Below are 20,708 nucleotides of genomic sequence, written 5' to 3'. Positions count from 1 at the left end.
AAAATCTTCATCCTACAGTGCATCATTTCCTACATGCCAGGGGATTGGATTATGAAGAGGCAGAGGCCAGGGTAGATAGATAAAAGTGGCCCTATGGGATGTATACCTAGCTTTGGGAACTTTCAAGAGTAAGACTCTTGAGTCGTCCCCGCATTATTTCATGACATTAAAAATTTTTTTAACTCCATATCCTCTCAGAATACAGGCAGAGCAAATTAACAAAACACTACTAACTAGATAGCTGGGAGTGGGGTATGATGGCCAAGCTTTAAATCCAACCAGACGTCCATACGAACCAGTAAAACAATCAATGAACAGTAAGGGAAACACCAACAAAAAGTAACCCTGTTGTCTAGAGGTATTCATTTTAGCAAACTTAATGCAAAAGCATACAAGTATGGGCAATGAAAACCCACTGAGGGCATTTGCAAGAAGGAGGGTAGAGAAATGAATGAGGGGCCACAGGCATCATGCTAACCGTTGCTGCTTGTTGCTGTCTCCGCGCCCTTTGACCCTCACGTACCATTTGTATAATGGCATCAGCCTCAGCCTCCAGCTGCCGAACAGCTGCCTGGATGCTGCTAGCTGAGCCTAAACCGGAGGAACCTGGGAGAAAGGAAAAAAAAAGGAAGGTACGATATAAAATGTAGGAAGAGGGAATACCCCAAATTCTCTCCTCTCTCCATGGATGCCAAAGGATGCTGAGTTTGAGTTTTAGTTCAGGCAGTTTTGTATACTCAATCAAGCCTCAAGGTAGGGAAGAGAGGGGGAATGATGCTAGGCAAATGGATGGTGGTATGTTAAGAGTGTTCTATGGGACAGGAGGAAAGAGGGAGGAAAATGACTTGGCAGGCCAATGTATGAGAACATGGCTAAGAGTGTTCAAGGAGGCAGAAAGCACACACCCATAAGTCAAGTCTTTCTCAGCAAAATGTTGGTCTTCCCATTTCCTTGCCAGATTTCTATTGCCCCTTAATTTTAACTTGATCTACTCAATCTCAGGTAGACAACTTGAATGGGTTATACAATAGCCATCAACATTTAATCTTAAAAAAAAAAAAAGGGGGGGGGTTCTTTTTGGAAAGGTCAACCACAAACAAAACAGGACACTTTAGCCCTATTCCTCCAGGGACTCTGGATTCATCCCTCCCCAAGCCCCACAGCACTAGCATGACCACCATCATGCTCAACTGGACACTCTAGTTCCATACCTAGCCTGCCTGTCTGCTTGGCTTTCTTGTTAGCTCGTCGTGTGTCATCCCGAAGCTGGATGATGACCTGCAGGACCCTCAAGAAGAACTTCTGGGTAGATGTCTTGGATGTCAACATGGACATAGAAGGCAGTTGGAGCTCCCGGCCACCCAAGGGTCGCTTCTGAGATGCCACAATTACCACATTCTCAGCCATGTCAAACCTGAATAGTGTAGAGGCGGCTTGTGTATATTGAAAACATCGAAGTATAAATACTCAGAGCAAGGAGGGCTTCTGATATTAACTAGAGAAAATAACCTCAAAAGATAGTATTAACAAGTGGTAAGACTTTGAGAAATACAAGGTCAAGTATGTTATAGAACAAATAGAAAAACTACCCACAGTAATGAAACAAGAGAAAAACCAGCAAAAGCCAGATTCTAGCCTACAGTTAAAATCTGAGTTACCACCCACCTGCTCTGCATTTTGCCTTTCAGTTTGGTAGTCTGTGGCTGCTCCTCAGGTAGGCCATCAGGAGAAAGGGCCTCACATTGGGCTCTTCGCTGCTGTTCCAGATTGTATTCTCTTAACTCAGCAAGTAAGGTACCTGGGTAAGCAAGAGGAGTTAAGTGTTCAGAGATTTCCTTAATGCAGTAGCAGAAAGTTGAATCTTACCAGGAAATCTTTGCGGGAAATTTGAGTGAATAGGAATTTTTGCTATTTGGTTTAATGTTTGCGCTTATGACACAGGGACTAATGACTTATAACTGGTCTATTAAATTTATACAAAATGCAACTTGGTGTAGCAAAGTAAAAGGATCTTTTTTGGAGCCAGACAGACCATATAGCTATAGCTCTTAAACTTACACGCAGGTTTTGTGGTATTGTTTCTTGATTCCATTCTTAACCTCCCAGGATTGCTATGAGAACTATGAGATAATCATGAGCTAATGCTCAGCTCCTGGGCTCTAAATAACTGGTAATAGTCAAGAAAGTTTAGACTGTTTAGAGGCCAATTCTTTTAGAAAAAAACCTTGTAATTCTCATGCAGCAAAGAAATACCTGCATAATACAGAGTAATTAACTCTCCTACACCAGCTTCTGGGCAATTTGTGGGATGATACAAGGAGGGAATCAAGATCAAGGGAGACATGATTAGGGCGAGGGTGGTAAAGAACAGAAACATTCCACACTGAAAGAAAATGGGTTTCTAGTCCTTGATCCAATGATTTTCTTACATTTGGGTCTAGTTTTTTATTGGGGAAAAAAAGAAGACCAACAAAATTGGACAACTTCCAAATGCTAGACCTTTTGCATCCTCAAAAACACACAAAAAAGGTCATTATTCCTGAATCTGACCATAGTGTAGGAATATCTTTGAGATGAGAAAATTGGTCTCTGTAACTCCATTATGGAGCTCTTATAGGCACTCATTAAGAAGAAGGAAAAAAAAAAAGAGGCCTTTCAGTTCTCAGGAGTAGTATTCACTTATCTCTTCACTAAGCACTGATGACCAGCTGTATACCAGTCATTAGTGATAGCAAGAAAGCCAGCCAGTCTTATTCTCAAACAATCCACAGCAGAGAAAAACAAGAGCTGTGCTCTAGAAGCGCAGTCTAATTTAGCTTGAGTGTGTGTATGTGTGTGTGGGGTGTTAGGGAATGCTTACAATAAAACAGAGTAAAATGCTTTAATATTATTACCTATCTGTTTACAAAGGGTATAACCCAGATGGCGGGCTCCATTCAGTAGCAGCTTAAGAACTGTGTCTCGGGTCCCAGAATCCCCTCGAGACAGCTGCAGTAACACATTGGCTGCATCTTCTAAGCCTTCTTCAGAACAAGAGTGGGATGTCAACACCTAGGTAAAATATAGAAGTAATAAGCCCTAACCTGAGAACTGAGATGTCTACCCCTTTCCTTCAACTGTAAAAGGTATGAAAAACTCAAACTTACCTCCACAGAGAGCTGTAGCTGGTTTTCAGTGAGGCCAGAGGATACCATTTTGAAGTCCATACTACTGCTGCCTCCTTCACCCACCTTTGCTGGAGATTTGCTGCCCTTAGTACTGGAAGCTTTGAGGAAACAGAACACATTAAAGCTCTGTGACTGTCATAAGCCTCAAACTGCTGCATTGTAAAGGGCTTCAAAATGGCAAAGCAGAAAAAGTGACAATCTACCTATCAAAGCAAAATCTCATGTGCTGGAAACTGAACTTAGGGTGTTATACATACTATGGAAGCACTCCTATCCCCAGAGTCAATTCTTAACTGTGCCTTGTAAGGTGACCACAAATCCTAGGTATTTCTCCAAATTGTTCCCCTATTATTATAAGCTTTCCAACTTACTCTTTAAAACCTACTCCTGCAGCCGGGCAGTGGTGGCGCACGCCTTTAATCCCAGCACTCGGGAGGCAGAGGCAGGCGGATCTCTGTGAGTTAGAGGCCAGCCTGGTCTACAGAGTGAGTTTCAGGACAGCCAAGACTGTTACACAAAGAAACTCTGTCTCAAAAAACAAACAAACAAACAAACAAACAAGGAAGCAAAACTCATATTTCTAACTGAGCTCAGAGAGATTAGAAATGCTACCAGATGGCTTATTTTCTCCACTTTCTGAAATGGTCTGTTACCTTAAATCACACTGCATTTATTCAATCTATTATTAAGTCTGGAAATCCCTGAAGATTAGGACTTTAACTACCCGCTTTGGTGCCCAGCCAGAGGCTCAGCTTTTGACAGGCGTGTGTACATGTGTGTACACCAGACACAAGGGGGGGGGGATGGTGAGGGGAAAGGGATAAAGAGAAAACAGATAGGGTAAGAATGAACACATCCTGTTCTCACAATAATTACCATTTAGGGAGGACTACCAGGATTGGGAAGTGGGAGTAAGGTGGGAGCTATAGCATACACCCCATAGCTCTGAGTTGACACTTACTTGAAACAGTAGTGGTAGCAGTTGTGGGGGTAGTCACTGTGGTAGAAGCAGCTACAGTAATGGTGGAAAGAGCTGTGGCAGCAACCAGAGCTGGAGCAGAAGTGACAGGGGTGGTTGCAGCAGGGGGTGTGGGCGTGGGGGTGCTGGCAGTAGTGGTGGTGGTAGATGTGGTTGAAGTGGCAGCAGTGGTGGAGGAAGCACTGCTGCCCGAGTTAGCTTGTGCTTCCGATACTTTGTTTTCTGGGAGAGCAATTGAGATGAGAGAGAGGAGTCTCAGGAGCTTCTCGGTTAAGAGAGAACTCCGGCGGATGACTGGATGTGACAACATGTTCATGAGCTGCCCCAGTGGAGAGGCTTCAAGGCTGTGTAGGGAAGTTTCCCCTTCACCACCAGCGCTCACTGGTACTGACTTGACGGAGTTCTTGCCTTTCCGGCTAACATTCATGTTGTCCAGTTTTACCAATAAGTCCCAGAAGTCTGTACAAATGCCACTGCTGGAGGACTGTGAGGAGCATGGGCTGCAGGCCTGCTTACTGCCCCTTTCCCGATCACTTTCGCAGTTTGTTTCTTTGGTCCGTTGCTGTGTGAAGTGGCTGGGAAACACCTGCCGGGAAAAGAAGAATAGGCTATATGGTCTTCGTAGAGGATAAGCCTTTCTGTTACAAAAAGACTAAATGCTTCTCAGACTCTCCTTTTCATTGGACAGCTCTGGTAACATAGGGCAGATGGATTATGAGAGTTTTATCCAATAGATAGTGAAGCAAAAAGTAAGGGCTTTGAAGCAAGACAATGATTAGCAATCTTTTCTAAAAGTCTCTGCACATATGGAACCAGGAAGACAACACAGCCTGGCAAAGTTGTTGGTAACAAATGAGGTAATACATTTTGCCCAGTGCCTAGCACAAGGTGGACCCCAAATACACAGTAGCACTGTTTATTAGAATCCTGAGCTTGTCACTTTCTAGTCACATGTCAAAGCCATTAAAGTGTTCTGAATCTCGGCTTCTTTATCTGTAAAATAATCATAGAGTGCAAACAATTGTTTTGATGACTGAGACAGTACATTAAAAATTGTAAAAAACAAAGATAAAAATCCAGTTGTTTATTGGACAATTTCCCAGAAACAGCACATGACACAATACAAAATAAAAGCCAAGAGACTTGTTAACCCCTTTACTGTCCAGTCTCTCCCAGGGTATTGCTACCACCTACTTCCACCCCTTGAAGCCAAGGACTCTTCAAGCTCCTCACCTTGGCCAATTGAATGAGTGTATCCAGAACATGTCTGCAAACAACAGGAGCAGCCTGGGGGTGAATGTGGACAGTGGAACCACTGTTTGCATGCTTCTCTGTATGTTTACGCCCTCCAGAACGTTGGATCTGGAATATGTTAGTCCTACAGCCTAAGGCAGCATCCATAGATACTGAGAGCCAGGAGAGCTGGTTAGAACTTTTGGACTCCATCTTGTGGAGCAGATCCAGAGGACGGTTCTCGTGGCTGCTTGATGCACAGCTCTTGCTTGACTTTTTGCCCCTTTCTTCACTTGTGGAGAGCTTGGGAGTCTCAATGCATAACTCACTCTCACTACTGCGCTGCAAAATGGACAGGAGGCTGCGGATGACCCAGTGGCGGGTCTGAGCATGATAGCACAGATTTCTCAGTACTCGATGAAGACGGCTAGTATTGAGTTTTGGCTCATCCACAAAAAGTAGGACCAAGAGACAAGACAGGGCTTCATGGTCTAGAAGGAGACGTCCTCGGAGGCGGAGAAGTGTGTCCACATTACTGCCAGAAGGCCTAGAAATAGAACATGGTTTTGGGTAACACTAGCTAAAGCACTAGGATGAGGTCTAAATATATGAGAGGAGAATGAGTGGGACAACCCCAGGGAGACTGTACAAGGAAGACAGACTATCCACAACAATGACTCTCTTGTATATCTACCGTATACAAGGCACTTTACAATGTCCTTAAACTTCTTTCCTTGGAGAATGTTGTTCACTATTATTGAGATTGTGAACAAGAAGCTCAAACAAATCAGGTAACTTGCTCCCAATCACATGCCCACAGAGAAGGAAGCATAGATTCATATTTTTAATCATTTATCAAGTGACAAAAATCTAAGATCTATGAGCCAACGTTTGGTTTTTTTTTAACCTTTTCTATATTAAGAAGCGTCCATCCTTTTATGAGGTCTGATCCTCTTCCACCATTGTTTTGGGATGATAAAGCTACTATGCTTCAGCCTAGTTAATAAGTAACTCCCTTCTACTTCTGTAGTCTACTTGTTACAGTCCTAAGACCAAGTTAGGTTCCCACTTTTTATTTTGTTAAAACCATAACTAGTGTTCACTGCCAGCCTAACGTTTTGAGTCTGGCCTTTTAGCTAGACTTGTGAAAATAAAAAACGGTGTTATTCTAAGAAGCGAGTTTAAAAGGATTTTGCTTGTCTACTCATTTCAAGGCAAACAGCTCAGAATAGCCATTCAACCTACCTCAAGAGCTTTTAGTTTCTCTACCTATAGACACCTATAAGGCACTCTACCTATTAAGGCACCCTGAAAGTAGTATGGTAAGATTTAAAAAAAGAGAGAAAGACAAAAGTACCTATTATGGCTGCTGCTACCCCCCATCTGGAAGGTGCCACCCCTCTGTACAGCAAGGCGAGTATACTGGACCCCACGGTTGCCACTCAGGCGACTGGTAAAAGCTACAAAGAAAGAAAACGGAAACTGAATTGTTGAAGTGGGGAGAAGCTGATATAGGTAATACAACAGGGCAAAAACAAAAAAACAAAACAAAGAAAGAGGCTAATTAAAACAAGGCCAAGACATTCCAGAGCTCTCTCTCTCTCACTTGCCTCCCTCTGTACCTGGGCTTCGGAGAATGGCAGAGAGAGCAGAGGTACTACTATGCCCAAAGAGACGCTCATGCATGAGCTGCCGCTGTCGGGCTTCTTGTTCTCGTCTTAGGGCTTGAGCCTCAGCTGCAATGTCAGGTGGCATCACAGCCAACACACTGTCTTCCATGTCCTCCAGGACACTACGACGCAGATCTGAGGGCAGAGTCTGGATGAAGGTCACAGGATCCATGGGGGTGTCTGAGCTGGCATTCTGGGCCAGTTCCCGCCGCTGCTGCTCAGCTCTCTGCTGGGCTAGCACCTATAGAACAAAACAAATTAGTAAGAGTATGGCCCTTTTCCGGGTGGTCTGGTCTCACCATCTTCCCGCTCACATACTTCCTCTTGAATGGCTGGAGGCAGGGCAGCCAGGAACTCAGGGCTCACTTCAGTCACACCAGGATTCCCGACTACTGCAGGAGCTGAGCTATTTGTAGAGGGAGCAGTTCTGGTTGGTGGACGGATGCCCAGCTGGTTCTGTAGGACTTCCCGACGGATATCATCAGGGAGAGCAGCCAGAAAGGAGGGATCCACACCTTCAGGGAGACTGATACCTGGAGAGATTTAAGTAGTAAAGGGACTTACATCTTCATGAATGTTTTCACTGCTTGCAAAGATATGGAGAAGACCTACAACCTATCTTCCTAAGCTTCAAATAGTTCAATAGTATGTATGCTGTGACTCAACCTTTATGAAGATTCTCCCATATACCATTATACAGTGTCTTACTAAAGAGGCCGAAAGCAACAGGCAGCCAACTGACCAAAGATCAAAAACTACACAATTGTGAGCTAAGATATTCTTTTCTTTCTTTCTTTCTTTTTTTTTTCTTTTTTTTTTTTTTTTTTGAGACAGGGTTTCTCTGTGTAGTTTTTGGTTCCTGTCCTGGATCTCGCTCTGTAGACCAGGCTGGCCTTAAACTCACAGAGATCCACCTGGCTCTGCCTCCCGAGTGCTGGGACTAAAGGTGTGCGCCACGGCCACCAGGCTGATATTCCTTTCTTTTTTAAAAGTTGATTATTTTAGATAGTTGATTCAGTAATGGAAAGCTGACTAACACAGTGTCAATAAGGATTAGAGATACTAATTAAGTAATAGTCATAGTTTATAAAGGCAGGAAATGGTACAGATAGAGAATGTGAGAAAGTTAAGGTTAACTTGACTTCTAAGCCTGGACTCATTTCAGTATGCAATAGCAGCACCCTCTTATTGCTGGTCCTTCTTCAACAACCCCCCTTCCCCAATCTGGAGGGAAGTGCTTGGTGGATATATCCATGCAGAGTTTTTTTGGAAACATCATCATGGCCCAAACATGCAAGGACTCACCTGCAAGAGGATCTTCTTCTTCACTGCTTGTTGAAGGCAGTGGCTCTTCTAGGATTCCTCGAGAATCTGCTCCAGAGATGGCCACAGCAGAATCTCTAGTGGAAGAACTCTCAGAGGATGCAGGGGGAGAGCTGAAGAAAAGAAAAAAGTCTCATTGCTCTTTATACTGTTTTTCCATAAAAAAGAAACCAAACAACAAAAACACATTTAATACCCATTTCTCAAGTAAGACACATTGATGACAGTTCAACAACTATGCCCTATAGTGAACAAGTATGAGTTCAGCCTGAAACACCATCTAACACATTGCTACTCTCTTGGCTGTACAGTGCTTACTTGTCGTCAGGTTGCTGGGTAGATTCTCCTGACACATCAGGTCTGCCTTGCACTTCTGCTACAACTGATGAGGCATCCCCAGGAGTGGAGTTGCCTGCTGTAGGCTGCTCAGAACTGCCAGCTGCTGGAGTGTCACCTACAGCCTCTTCTAATGTACAGGAAGCCAGGCTGCTGGTGTCCATGGGAGAACCCTCCAGTTGACTGCTGACAGCTGTCAATGCATCTGAATCTTCAGCTCTCTCCGGGGAAAGAGAGGCTAGAAGCAAGTCAGAGTGAGAAATTAGATAGGTACTTTGAATAAAGGCAGTATGATAGGCAAAGTCTTTGGTAGGGTTGTTTCCTGTGCAACAGTTAGCACAGACTTTTCACTTATCTACCATTACCACTTGATGATCTGTTGTTCACTCCTCCATCTCAACTGCCCTTTAAAATTCTGCTCAAGACTTTTCTATTTATTATTTAGTTTGTTCTACACATGTCTGTGAAACAATGTCCCTAAGACATCCCAGGTAAGGATTTGTTATTCTCAGTTTTCCTGCAGGCACCATTTATACCCACATGCCAGTAGTTCCAGTTATCTAAATAGACAGGGCACCTGTGACAGTTACTGTCAATTTGACAGAATCTAGTATCACCTGGAAAATGAGCCTGTACAAACATCTTTTGGGAATTATACACCCTGCTTTCATTGAGGTGGGAAGACCCACCCACTGTGGGTGACAGGGACTGTGGGCTGTTTAACTGGAGAAGGGGCACTGAGCAGCATATATGTATTCATTGTTTAACACATAATGTTACTGCTGTGATTTCCCCTGCTATGACAGACTGTAACTTGGAACTGTGAGTTAAAAAAGACCTTTCCTCCCTTAAAATAACTCTTCTTGTTTATGTTATACCAGAAACAGGAAAGGAAACAGTTCCTGACAAAAACAAACAAAATTGGTATCTTAAAAATCTCTCCAGGCTACATCATAGGAAAGCATAGTATGGATAGTGGACACGGTTGCAACTTACCTTGCTAAAAATATTTTATTGAGAAGAATTTTGAGACCTCATTTTAAATAAGTGAGAAATAGGTACATGAGATAAGGAAGATGAGAAAACTGAATGAGATTCGTGTTTACTAAGTGTAAAATTGTTGACTTCCAACATATATGGATTATAATCTCAGCTCAACTACTCAGTGACTTTGAGATAATTATCTTATGAATAAATTTAAATTTATGAATGAAGATACTACCACCAACTTTGAAAAATTATTATCAAGTAAGTTAAATAATAAAGGTGGCATGATAGTTCAGAAAAATGAGTACTGCCTCAATAAATGGTGGTGTGCTGATCACAATCATTAAGTGACTCAATAATAATTAACTGACGACACAGAGGAGACATTTTAGCTTCAACAAAGAAAGCTAAAGTGGAAACTAAGGATAGCAGCTCCTAATTCTTTAAAGTGAGAAAGTAGAGAAAAGCTACAAAGACAGCAATTCTCTTCTCTTTTATATGCCCCTTTGAAGTTAAAACTCTACTTACTTATGGTGGGAGCTGGCGATAACTCCATTTGAGTTGTTTCTGCTTCTCCACTTGTCCTTGTGGGACCCAATTCCTCCAACTCTATAGGCATCAATAGCTGTGCAGAGTTCCCCACTTCTTCAGCAGGAGACTGTAGTTCCTGAGGAATCTCTCCTAAGGCTGGTGGGGTTGGGAGTGCTGGCTGCTGCTGGGAGGGCTGTAGAGTACCAAGTGTCTCCTTGGACTCAGATGTAGCTGCATCCGTTGAAGAGGGGGTTGTTGGATAGCTGTCAGGCATAGGAGTCCCATCTTGATCAGAAAGAATGATAATGGAGGTTAAGGGGAAATCAGCCATGGGAAGCATCCTAATCAGCACATTCAGATTGGTAAAGACCCATCCGGCAAATGGCATGAAAATCTCTCTCCAAACAAACTGCTTCCAGAAACAGCTCTTGGCTGGTGTGTAGCATAATGGTGATAAGGGCTAACAGTGCTATCTGTGTCTCAAGAACCAGAGATCTTATTCTGAGGATCTAAAGAATAAAATCTTTTCTGTGTTCCAGATGGAAGGGAACAACTGTATAGCACCTGGATAGGGTGAGGCTACACAGAAAACTCTAAAAGCTTATAGATTCTCACATTTCCTTATTCACTTGGAACAAGAAATGGTCAGAATTGATTTATAATTCTTCCTTGTTGTTGTTTGAAGACAGGGTTTCATGCAGCCCAGGCTTGTACTGAGCTCGCTATGAAGCTAAGGCTGCCCTTAAACTCTTGCCTGTGGATTTGCAAGCATGAGCCAACACACTCAGCTTTCTATTCAAAATTCTTAAAGTACAATTTCCATTTCTGTTGTCATATCCTTATTCTATTACTAAGTAAATGAAGTTACCAAAGAACTAAAGAGTAGAAGAACAATGAGTTAATACCCAATGGTAAAATAATCAGTTAATAATTAGTATGTTCTAATGTATGAAGGACAAACCACTTATTAGCAGTATCTACCTCACTCTATCATCTGTCCCCTTCCTCCCTTTCTTAGAGTCCTGTTTTTTTCCAATAAACATCTACAGCTTTTCTCTAATGAAGGTAACACTGCCAAGACTTCATGTGAATAGGCCACACACCAGGGAAAGTAGTAAGTTGTATAGTTATCTTCTTATTGGGGCCTAAAATCCCTACCCCACAACAATACAACTTACTACCTCACCCTGGCATGTGCAAAAGCAAGTAAGGACAGTAGGCAAAGGCCATTTTACCTTGTAGCAGACCCTTCCACACCCCTTTTGTTAGGTTAAGGGCATGGGGACATCTATTCTCTTTTCAATGCTTTACGAAATATTGTATAGGCTTTGATAAAATAAGTCTCCCAATTCAAGGCCTGCAGATTGAGGGAAGATTCTAGAAGGAAGTTCTGAATAAATAGGGATGGCAGAAATATGATACCACATGGGCCAATGGCAAAAATGGTTTCTGACCATTGTTAAGGTGATTAGAAAGAATAGAAAGCATGTACTTTTATATCATTTAGCCCAGCCAATTGTTCAAAACAATGTTCCCATTGTTCAAGGCAATGTTATTTAGACTTTTAGATCTCACAGACCACTAAGATTTAATAAATGATGAAAAGGACTAAATAAAGTAGGCATTACTTTTGGTTTTGTATGAAAACAAAACAAAACAATAATTTAGTAACAGTATTTTGTTATGCAAGAACTAGAAGAACATAATTTCTAAATATAAGTCTTTTTGAATGGAATAAATCTAGCTCTGAAACACACATTAGACTTCCCTGTGTTAATTTTCACCGAGGCCTGGCAACTGAGAACTGAGTTCTCATGAAGTGCCATACCAAAGGGATCAACCATCTCAAAGATGTACAAGCCTAGTTTGGGGGGAAAAGAATAAGATACATGACCTGTGTACATGTCAGACTGAAATACAGCATAACCACAACAGGGCTAGTTGGATGGGAAGTGTACCACCGTGAGAAAGACAGTAGACTGTATAGTTATCTCCAAGATGGGGTATGACCCTAAAACTATACAATCTACTACCTCATCTCACAGAGCACCAGTGTCCATCTTCAGCCCACATGGCCAGCTATTCGGAAAGAATCCACTGATTAATAATGAGCAAGAGTGGAATGGAGGAAAAGTTACCTGAGACATTCTGTTCAGTGGAGTCATTTGTCTTAGATATAGTACACTGTAAAGAGAAGAGACCATTGGGAGACTTTACAAGCACACGAGAAAGGTCAAATACGAGAGTCATCATCCCTCACCTACACCACCCAGGAATTCAGTGACCTGGCAGTGTGGCTATTTCAGAATACAAAAATCCATCCTCTTTCTTTTTTCTTTTTTTTTTTTTTTTGTGGTTTTACGAGACACAGTTTATCTGTGTAATAAGCCTTGGCTGTCCTGGAACTTACTTTGGAGACCAGGTTAGCCTCCCACTCACAGAGCTCCTCCTGCCTCTGCTTCCTGAGTGCTGGGATTAAAGGCTTGCACCACCCCTGCCCAGCATCCAATTTCTTTATACATATTATACTAATGTTCAACAGCTTTGGACAGGACTTGGGGATATAATATAGCCCAGCAAGATAGTTCAAGTTTACCATGTGTGAGGTCCTGCAACTCACAAGAAAAATGGATTAGATTACATAAAGGCAAAACTATGGGGCTGGGCAGGAAATAGGTGAGAGAATTAAAACAAAACAAAAAAACAACACAAATTAAAAATGGGCACAATTGTGAGAGAAAAAAATTCTTAGCTCCATCTATTTCCCTTCCTTGGGTTTATTATTATTTTTTCAACACTAGCTTTGTTTTAGGGTGTTACTCGAGATCAAACCCAGGGCCTTGTGCATGCCAGGAAGCATTCTACCACTGAGCTACAATGAATGCCCATTTTAGCTTTCAGTCATATACAATGTTACTGTTTTTTAGGTCAAGTTTTATGTAAAGATATGTTAGAGCAAGCTTGTTATTATAAACAAGTACCTCAATGTGTTTGAACTAATTAATTCAGTTAGCAGTGTTAGAAATCAAGCCTGGGATCTCATACAGACTGGGAGAATGCACTATCACTAAGCTACACCCTCAACATTTAATGGTCCCCCCTCTTCCACCAGGGTCCTTAATTGCTTTTTGTAGGAGCATGTGCCTGCCTCTACATGTATGTGCTCTTCATGCATGCCTGGTGTCCTTAGGGACCAAAAGAGGATGCTGGATAACAGAGAGTTGGAGTTATAGTTCTGAGTTGTCACGTGGGTGCTAGGAACCAAACAAACCAAGGTTATCTCCAGCTCCTCGTGTCCTTGTTTTTAATCTACCTAATAACCTAACTTCTGAACGGGGTATATTACAGTTTTCTGCTCCATTCTTAATTTCTTTGTGCTTCTATTAGCTTCATGCACATACATTTAGTTATGTGGTTAACAGATTTTAGGGTGGGAAACTTTTATCTCTAATACCTATGCCAAACCTATTTAAATGCTAGAATGTAGTTATAGATAACTAAAGTAAGGCTCTCCATACTAGAAGTCCACTGTGAAATGGAAATGAGAACCAACATGGGCCAAAGTCAGGATCTATCTTCAGGCCTTAGAGAGATAGAGACTACAAAGTAAGACTGTTATGCAAGAAACCATATTGGTTCTGGTGTCAGCTTTCCACTAAGATAATGGATAATTTACCTCTGAATCTGAATTTTTTTTGTTGGTGCCTAAAAACCAGATGAATGAAGAATCCATCTGGCTGAACAATTTCCCAGGTTCAATGTAATATTCTAGAATTATTTAGTGGATAAGTACTATGGGCTTGGCAAAAACCTTAATAAAAACAAACAGAGGTAATGGTACATGTGCATCTCTTTGGCCCCTTGGAATCACCTGTGCACTCTGATCTCTGTTTTCCTTGTCTTCTTTGCCTTTGTCTATTATTTTTGTTTCTTCCTCAGCCAGTTGTTTCCTGCGTTTCTCCCTTCTCTCTTCTAGCTCCTCATCTCTCAAGAATTCCAGGTGATTGACAATGGGTACTTTAACCACTACAAGAAAAAGGCAAAGATCAGAGGCTGCTTTGGAAGGTTGAGAAGTTCAGAGACAGAGCTTGCAGCCAGAGAATCAGAAACAACTCTGCATAGTCGTCTTAGCACTGGAAGGCTCATGACTGCTCTTATGACCAAGCTTACACACACCTGAAACACAGTCGTGCATGCTCTCGGCATCAAGAACTTTGCATTCCTCTGTCCATCGGGTCAGAGCTGTAGGGATGCTGGACAGGGTCCCTACAGGAGAATAAAATGAAGTGAAAGTCTAGGTTTTATGTAGTGTTGTTTGACCTAAAAATTGCAGTATTTTCCTAAAAGGACCCATGGCCTGTCCCAAGATTTGGTGTATAACAGGTACCCAGAGGCAGTAAAGAGTTGTTGCCCTTGGCTAAGTTACTAAGTGTTTTTGACTCCCATAAAATGTAGTTTCTCTAGCAAAGACACTGCCCTTCTTCGAATTGTACAAGAACCCAACAATCCTATCGTCTCTCTTACTGCACAAACTTGCCTGCTTGGCTAGTAGCTGTGCTCTGGTCATGAAAAAAGTCATCCAGCAGCTCGTCATCAGACCTGGCGATGATATGGACATCATCATTGCCCACCAGGAGGCGGGCCCGGCCTCGGCTTTGTAAGGGAAGGCTGCTGCTCAGCTGAAGGATGTCAGCAGCAGCTGAAGGACCAAGTAACCTGTAGAGTAATGGTTAGGTACCACTGTCATTTTTAAGTCCACAGAAACCTGTTACCATGAGATCGTGCATGTAGATCTACTAAACTTAGGATTATGGATGAACTTTATCATACCACATTTAAACCTTTTACTACCATTCTGATGAGCATATCAGTTTGATAACTTTGAGCTTAAACCACATAATATTCTATAGTTCCTTGAACACTCAAGTGCCACCAGAAAGCTTTTATACACCAGGAACTGTGTTAGGTATAATGCCTCTGGCTGTATAGCCTTCTTAAGCCACTTTTATCTATTCTTTCATTTTAAATTTGTTTCACTTACTAAATTCTAAGCTATAGCACAAGAACCTTGTCACCATTGTATCACACTGTTAGATGAGATGCTTGCTGGTCTTATTATATACCTAGTGGCGAAGACTGGCCTTAACCTTGTGATTTTGCCTAAGCTTCCTGAGTGCTGGGATAGTAGGTATGTGCCATCACACGGGGTTGGGCAGTACTTTTAAGTAAATGTTTATATAAGCTTGGAATTCTTTCCCCCAAAGATTATACATTAGCACACATACCTTATTTGTAAGGGACTGTTTATCCTTATGGTCCCTTATGTTGAAACTCAGTTAAAATTCTTAAGAGCTCCATTGAGTCCAATAGATTCTGCTTCTAACTCACCTCTGCAGTATAAGAGGAGGGTTAGGCTGGCGGTTCCCAGGGTAGTGAACATGAATGGTATGGCCAGTATTGGCTGTCAGCTGTCTTAGGGTCCTCTGACTGCGACCGATGCCCTGGGTGAGACGAGTTGTGGAAGAGCCACTGCCCAGTGTCAGGGAACTGTGATCTGCATGGCGTACCATCAATGGGTGGGTAGTAGGGATATTTCCTGGGGATGGAGGGATGTCTGCTGCAAGGATAACATGCAAAGGGGGTCAGTCCCCAAAATAAGTTTTTTCGATGGCTTTGGTTCAATTAGAACCATGTCTCCTGGGCCTTACTTACTCACACGAAAACTTGAACTTTCTCCTTTATCCCTCATTCCCACACCTAATTTACAGTCTCCAATACTAGCATAGGTTATGACAACACCTCAACAAAATCCTACACACCACCTTTTCCCAAGCCATTCTCAACACAACCAGTGATGCTTCAAGGCCCTTCAGACACATGCTGGTTCCTTTGCCTGAAAGATTTTGCTTCTCTTCCTCACCTGTTCTTTTGTTTTCAGATCAAGATGTTACTTCTTCTAAAGTCTAATACGTTGGATTAGATACACCTTTACTCTGTGCTTTCTTAATGTACTACAATGCAATGTCTGCTTACTTATAATTCCCATGAACTATAAAGCTCTTATAAAGGATAAAAACTCCATTTTTTTTTTACAACCTTATCCCCAGTACCATGGACCAGTGAGTACATCTCATATTTGTTCAATTTGTTGAATGGACAGAGGCTCAAATACTTAAGAGATTGACGAAAACCCGCAAAAAAAACGCTAAGAGTATCATAGAAGGTATCTTGAAAATTATCTACTGCTCATTTTGTTTTTTATCTTCATGCTTTTCATTTACAGGTGACAAACTGAGGCTCAGAGGTAAAAGATTATGGCCAAGACAACAGACCAGAATTGTTAAGTGTTTCCAGCTATAATATGCTTGTGATTTGAGGTAAGACCTGTCCCATGAAGACAGCTTGAGGCTAAGAACTCGTCGCTACAAGGAAACGTTGATGTTGATAGGAAAGGAGTGGAGAGATTCTTCTCTCTCCTGAGCAGTTGCATCCGTGATGAACATTGAATCTATTAAAATCCACTCCCTAATGCCAGGCTCAGCGATGTCCATCCAAACCTTTGAGATCCAGCGTTACAGAATTAAGGATTATTGATTGCCCTGTCACTGCAGTGTGCATTCAGGTGCCTGATGTAGTCAAGACTTGGTCTCATTTTTTTTTTTTTCAATCAAGCAAAACATCAAGTTGTCCGGGCTCTAAGAGCTCCCTGTTTACTGAGTTGGAGATAGCAAGAGCAGTCTCCTCCGATTCCTTCTTGCAAGGATATGCTATCCAGAGAGATGGATTCAGACATCCCTTGCCACAGGATGTCAGGACAGTAAAAGAAGTGTTGTCCTCTATCAGATCGATGGCTGCTTTAGTTCACTGCTTGGCTTACCCTAGAGAAGGGTGTAAGAATCAATAGATAAAACCCAGCTGAGCCCCTGTATCTTACTAGCACTGGAGAACATGTTGTCAAACTCAATGATGAGATCATCCTCCCGGTCAAAGCGCTCAAATCGGACCAAGGGAGAAGCGTTCATATCAGGGTAATCCTCATCCAATTCCATCTCAGAACCATCGTCGTCATCATCTTCATCTCCTTCTTCACCTTCATCATCCTCCTTAAGGGAAAATACGAGATGGAGAATTGCTGGAGGTAAGTGTTTTCTGAAGCCTGGTGTCATGGCCACATGAGCACATGAGGGAGGGAGGCGACGAGGCTAGCTAGTAACCCAGATTGTCCGTTTTTCTGTAGTTCTGTGTTCCCATGGAAGAGGTCATCTGAACCAACCCAAACACAGTCCCCCCTCACCTGATCATCTTCCTCATCTTCCTCCTCCTCCTCCTCTTCATCCTGACTATCATCCTCATCCTCGTTACTGCCACTGCTGTCCTCTTCCTGAGTGTGCTCCTCCTCATCCTCAGGGTCCAGGATATTCATGGAATCTAAAACAAAGGGAGCACATTGGAGGACTATACTGAGTAGCTAGAAAACAGGCCACTGTGCAGGCCGGCAGACTGAGTGGGAAGGCGATGGGGTATCTGACTCTAAGAGAGGAAGAATCAGATCTAGGGTGATGTACAGACTTAGTGAGCCAGCCCAGATTTCCTGAGAGTGCCAATCAATGCATCGACACGCTGAGCAGGGTTGCTGAATGTGGATGCTGGCTCCAGGGTGGTGCTTGAGGAGCCACGGTGTAGGACTTGGCCAAGTCTGTCGGTGCCCCCTTGCCTTTCCAGTCCTATTTTGCTACTGACTGCATCCTGTTGATAAGAGGGAATCTGGAGCGATGACAGCAGGTGGGTGAGAAGAAAGCGAACCAAGTAAGAAGTGACAAACTTTGGGCAAGCAGTAGTAACACGTTATTTGAAAAACTGGCTGAGGATAAAGTGGATGGTGTATGTCAGCGCATGCAGACAGATGCTTCCTTATTCTGCACATGTGGGCAGCTGCCTCCAGGAAAACCCTAGTGTAGTGTCTGTCAGACGTGCAGGGCAAGAAGGGAGGCCTTTCTGGCCTCGGCACTCTCACCTTCTCGGTTGGCCTGCAAGGTGGAAGCTTGGCTGAGGTTGGAAGGAGCTTCATCCATCAGCACGTCCTCTTGTGATTCATCCTCTCCACTTCTGCTCACTGAAGGTTACAGAGCAGAGCCTTCACTGAACAACAGAGGACTTCCCTTTCCAGACTGGGTGCGTCTAAGTAGCTATGTACACCTAACAGATATCCACGTTTGGCTTTTTTTTTCCTTTTCCTTTTCCTCCTTTTTCTTTTTCCGATGAGGGAGAATACCTCGATTCTCTGCTGTCAACTATCTAGGTGAGCTTGGCCAGTCACTTTACCTGTCTGAGTCTCAGTTTCCTCATCTGTAAAATGGAACGATCAGATCTGTCTTGCCAATCCCACTAATTGTGCAATCACAGAGTACGATGGGTGTGGAAAAACTTTGTATCTTTAAGAATATGTCTACTTCCATTTATCCTTTGGTTTTCTTGATCAGTATAATAAAAACATAAACACCTTCACAGTGAGGTGGCAGCTGGTTACCTTTGTCATTTTTCCATTTGAGATTTTAAAGGGGTCATCCTTAAGGAATGACCACTTTTGTTTACATTATCGAGACACAGAGGCAGAAAGCCCCTGGACTTCATTGAAGAACTGAAAGAAAAGCATTTTTCTTATCCTACAGCCTCTGCTAGGCCTCCATGAATAAACACTCTTTTGATGTGCCTGATGTTATCATCTATACTGATGGTCACCCCACCACCACCCAACACAGGCAACAATTCAGACCTGCCACAGGCCTGTAGACAGCTTGTAAATTTCTCTTCTGTTAAGACCACCAACATCAAGACAAGCAGCAATCTAGGCTGGCTATGAGCCCGTAGGCAGAGCTGAGCAAGCAGATGATGAGAAAAAGGGTCCTCCCAAGAGAGACTGAGACAAAGGAAGAGGCTATACTCAGTTCTGGGGCTCTCACCTATAATTGTACTGTTCCCAGATCCGCCATCCCTCTCAAGCAACTCATCTATCAGGTCCTCCAGCTCATTCTCAACCTGGAGAGAAATAGAACATATATATGGATGCACACAAGTCTATCATTGTGCTAGCACTGAACCGTAAAAAAAAAAAAAAAAAGCCAGCAAGGGAGCATACGTTTCTATGATAATATGTGACAGGATGCTATATAAAAACCATATATGTGGTGCTATTAACACAGAGACTACTATTGCTCCCAATAAATCCACACTCAGACTGTCTTTCAAATGGGTACATCCTAGTTAACTGACATCAGATTAGTCTTTAGAATGTTCAGGAATACATGCAGATCGATTTAGAGCCAGGAGTTTAGGCCCATAGGCAGTTTCTTAGCCACTGCTACCAAATTACCATGCTTTCTTTAGCATCTTTAGAAGACTGATATTTAAACACCCCAGCGAGATATGGTAGTATGGCATAAAGTGGAGCTAAGTAGCTTTCAATGATGATCAGAGTCAAGTAAATCAAAGACACTGGGCCCAAAGGCCTTAGGTCAGCTTTCTGCTTTAACATTTCATCTGTGTCTGGTTGGAATATATACCATTTCACAGTATATGGCAATCTGGCTCTGTCCCAGCCCTCCTTTAAAACAATTCAAATACATTTGCTGAGCATCTAACTAAAGCATATCATCTGTGTTCTTCTGAAGATAGCATTGAGGCAAAGATCTAAAGTACTCACCCACCCACACCACCTGGGGGTTTGGTTCAGCGCCGCAACAGAAGATTGCTGGAATGATCTGCCTCCCTACCTGCATCTCTTGTGAACTGAGCACCTCAGGCTGCCCAGCAATCACCACTGAGTCGGTTTCAGCCTCCCCATCCATGATATCCCCATCTGCCACCTCTGTCTGAGAGACATCATGATCCTCCTCCTGCACTTCTGCTTCCCCAGGCTCTCCTGAAACAATCAACCAACCAGCATAATAATCAAAGGGTGCTTATATGCTGGATACCCGAGGCAAGCATGAACACAATAAGGGTCTTTCCTTGTGCAAGTTTACAAATTCTCAGAGTATAAATGAATGGGTGACAAAGGAAAAGACAAAGCTATGTGTGAGGATAGCCAAACAAGGATTCAATGTGAAGGAATTGCTCATAGGGCAGATTCCCATATCACTACTACAGACCAGCAAGTTTCCAGGGAAAAACATCACAAAGCTAAACCAGTTTAATTCCATGCCTAGAAAGCAACAACTCCCACCCATCCAGCTTTCCAGTCCATTGGTTCTTAATCCCTACCTGGATCTTGCTGATGGCTATTTGAATCTTGAGAGGCTCCTTGGGCATCCTGCTCAGACTTGTTCTTGCTAGAAGCACTCTTGCTGCCAAAAAGGCTACTGGGCTGGTTTACAATCCGGGAAAGTGTTTCCAAAGGTTTTAAAGCAGCATTGACCGTGTTGGCCATATTGGGACTGAGATAAAGAAATATACAGAGATGAACTGAATATAAAATATTAGGTG

At 42.7% G+C, this 20,708-nt stretch overlaps 1 protein-coding gene across 22 annotated transcripts in view; it reads right to left on the bottom strand.

The window, feature by feature from the left end:
- Huwe1 (HECT, UBA and WWE domain containing E3 ubiquitin protein ligase 1) overlaps nt 1–20,708 on the bottom strand; it is a 152,911-nt gene that overhangs the window by 12,098 nt on the left and 120,105 nt on the right. For 15 of the 22 annotated variants that reach the window (XM_028883477.2, XM_028883484.2, XM_028883478.1 and 12 more), the window contains 24 exons: nt 20,487–20,659; nt 19,997–20,145; nt 19,187–19,262; nt 18,241–18,339; nt 17,521–17,654; nt 17,161–17,329; nt 15,615–15,843; nt 14,764–14,942; nt 14,403–14,492; nt 14,098–14,252; nt 12,365–12,410; nt 10,224–10,511; nt 8,691–8,946; nt 8,355–8,485; nt 7,368–7,582; nt 6,990–7,290; nt 6,737–6,839; nt 5,380–5,926; nt 4,129–4,732; nt 3,147–3,265; nt 2,895–3,051; nt 1,666–1,798; nt 1,212–1,414; nt 479–606 (listed from right to left, as the gene is read on the bottom strand). In XM_028883477.2, coding sequence (XP_028739310.1) covers nt 479–606; nt 1,212–1,414; nt 1,666–1,798; nt 2,895–3,051; nt 3,147–3,265; nt 4,129–4,732; nt 5,380–5,926; nt 6,737–6,839; nt 6,990–7,290; nt 7,368–7,582; nt 8,355–8,485; nt 8,691–8,946; nt 10,224–10,511; nt 12,365–12,410; nt 14,098–14,252; nt 14,403–14,492; nt 14,764–14,942; nt 15,615–15,843; nt 17,161–17,329; nt 17,521–17,654; nt 18,241–18,339; nt 19,187–19,262; nt 19,997–20,145; nt 20,487–20,659 — 4,684 coding nt within the window. The remainder of the gene's footprint in view (nt 1–478; nt 607–1,211; nt 1,415–1,665; nt 1,799–2,894; nt 3,052–3,146; nt 3,266–4,128; nt 4,733–5,379; nt 5,927–6,736; nt 6,840–6,989; nt 7,291–7,367; nt 7,583–8,354; nt 8,486–8,690; nt 8,947–10,223; nt 10,512–12,364; nt 12,411–14,097; nt 14,253–14,402; nt 14,493–14,763; nt 14,943–15,614; nt 15,844–17,160; nt 17,330–17,520; nt 17,655–18,240; nt 18,340–19,186; nt 19,263–19,996; nt 20,146–20,486; nt 20,660–20,708) is intronic. The other 7 variants (XM_028883490.2, XM_028883501.2, XM_028883497.2 and 4 more) reach the window with 4 other exon arrangements.

Source organism: Peromyscus leucopus, chromosome X, assembly GCF_004664715.2.
Source record: "Peromyscus leucopus breed LL Stock chromosome X, UCI_PerLeu_2.1, whole genome shotgun sequence".
Classification (NCBI taxonomy): Eukaryota; Metazoa; Chordata; class Mammalia; order Rodentia; family Cricetidae; genus Peromyscus; species Peromyscus leucopus.
This window is presented reverse-complemented; position numbering and strand designations above follow the sequence as displayed.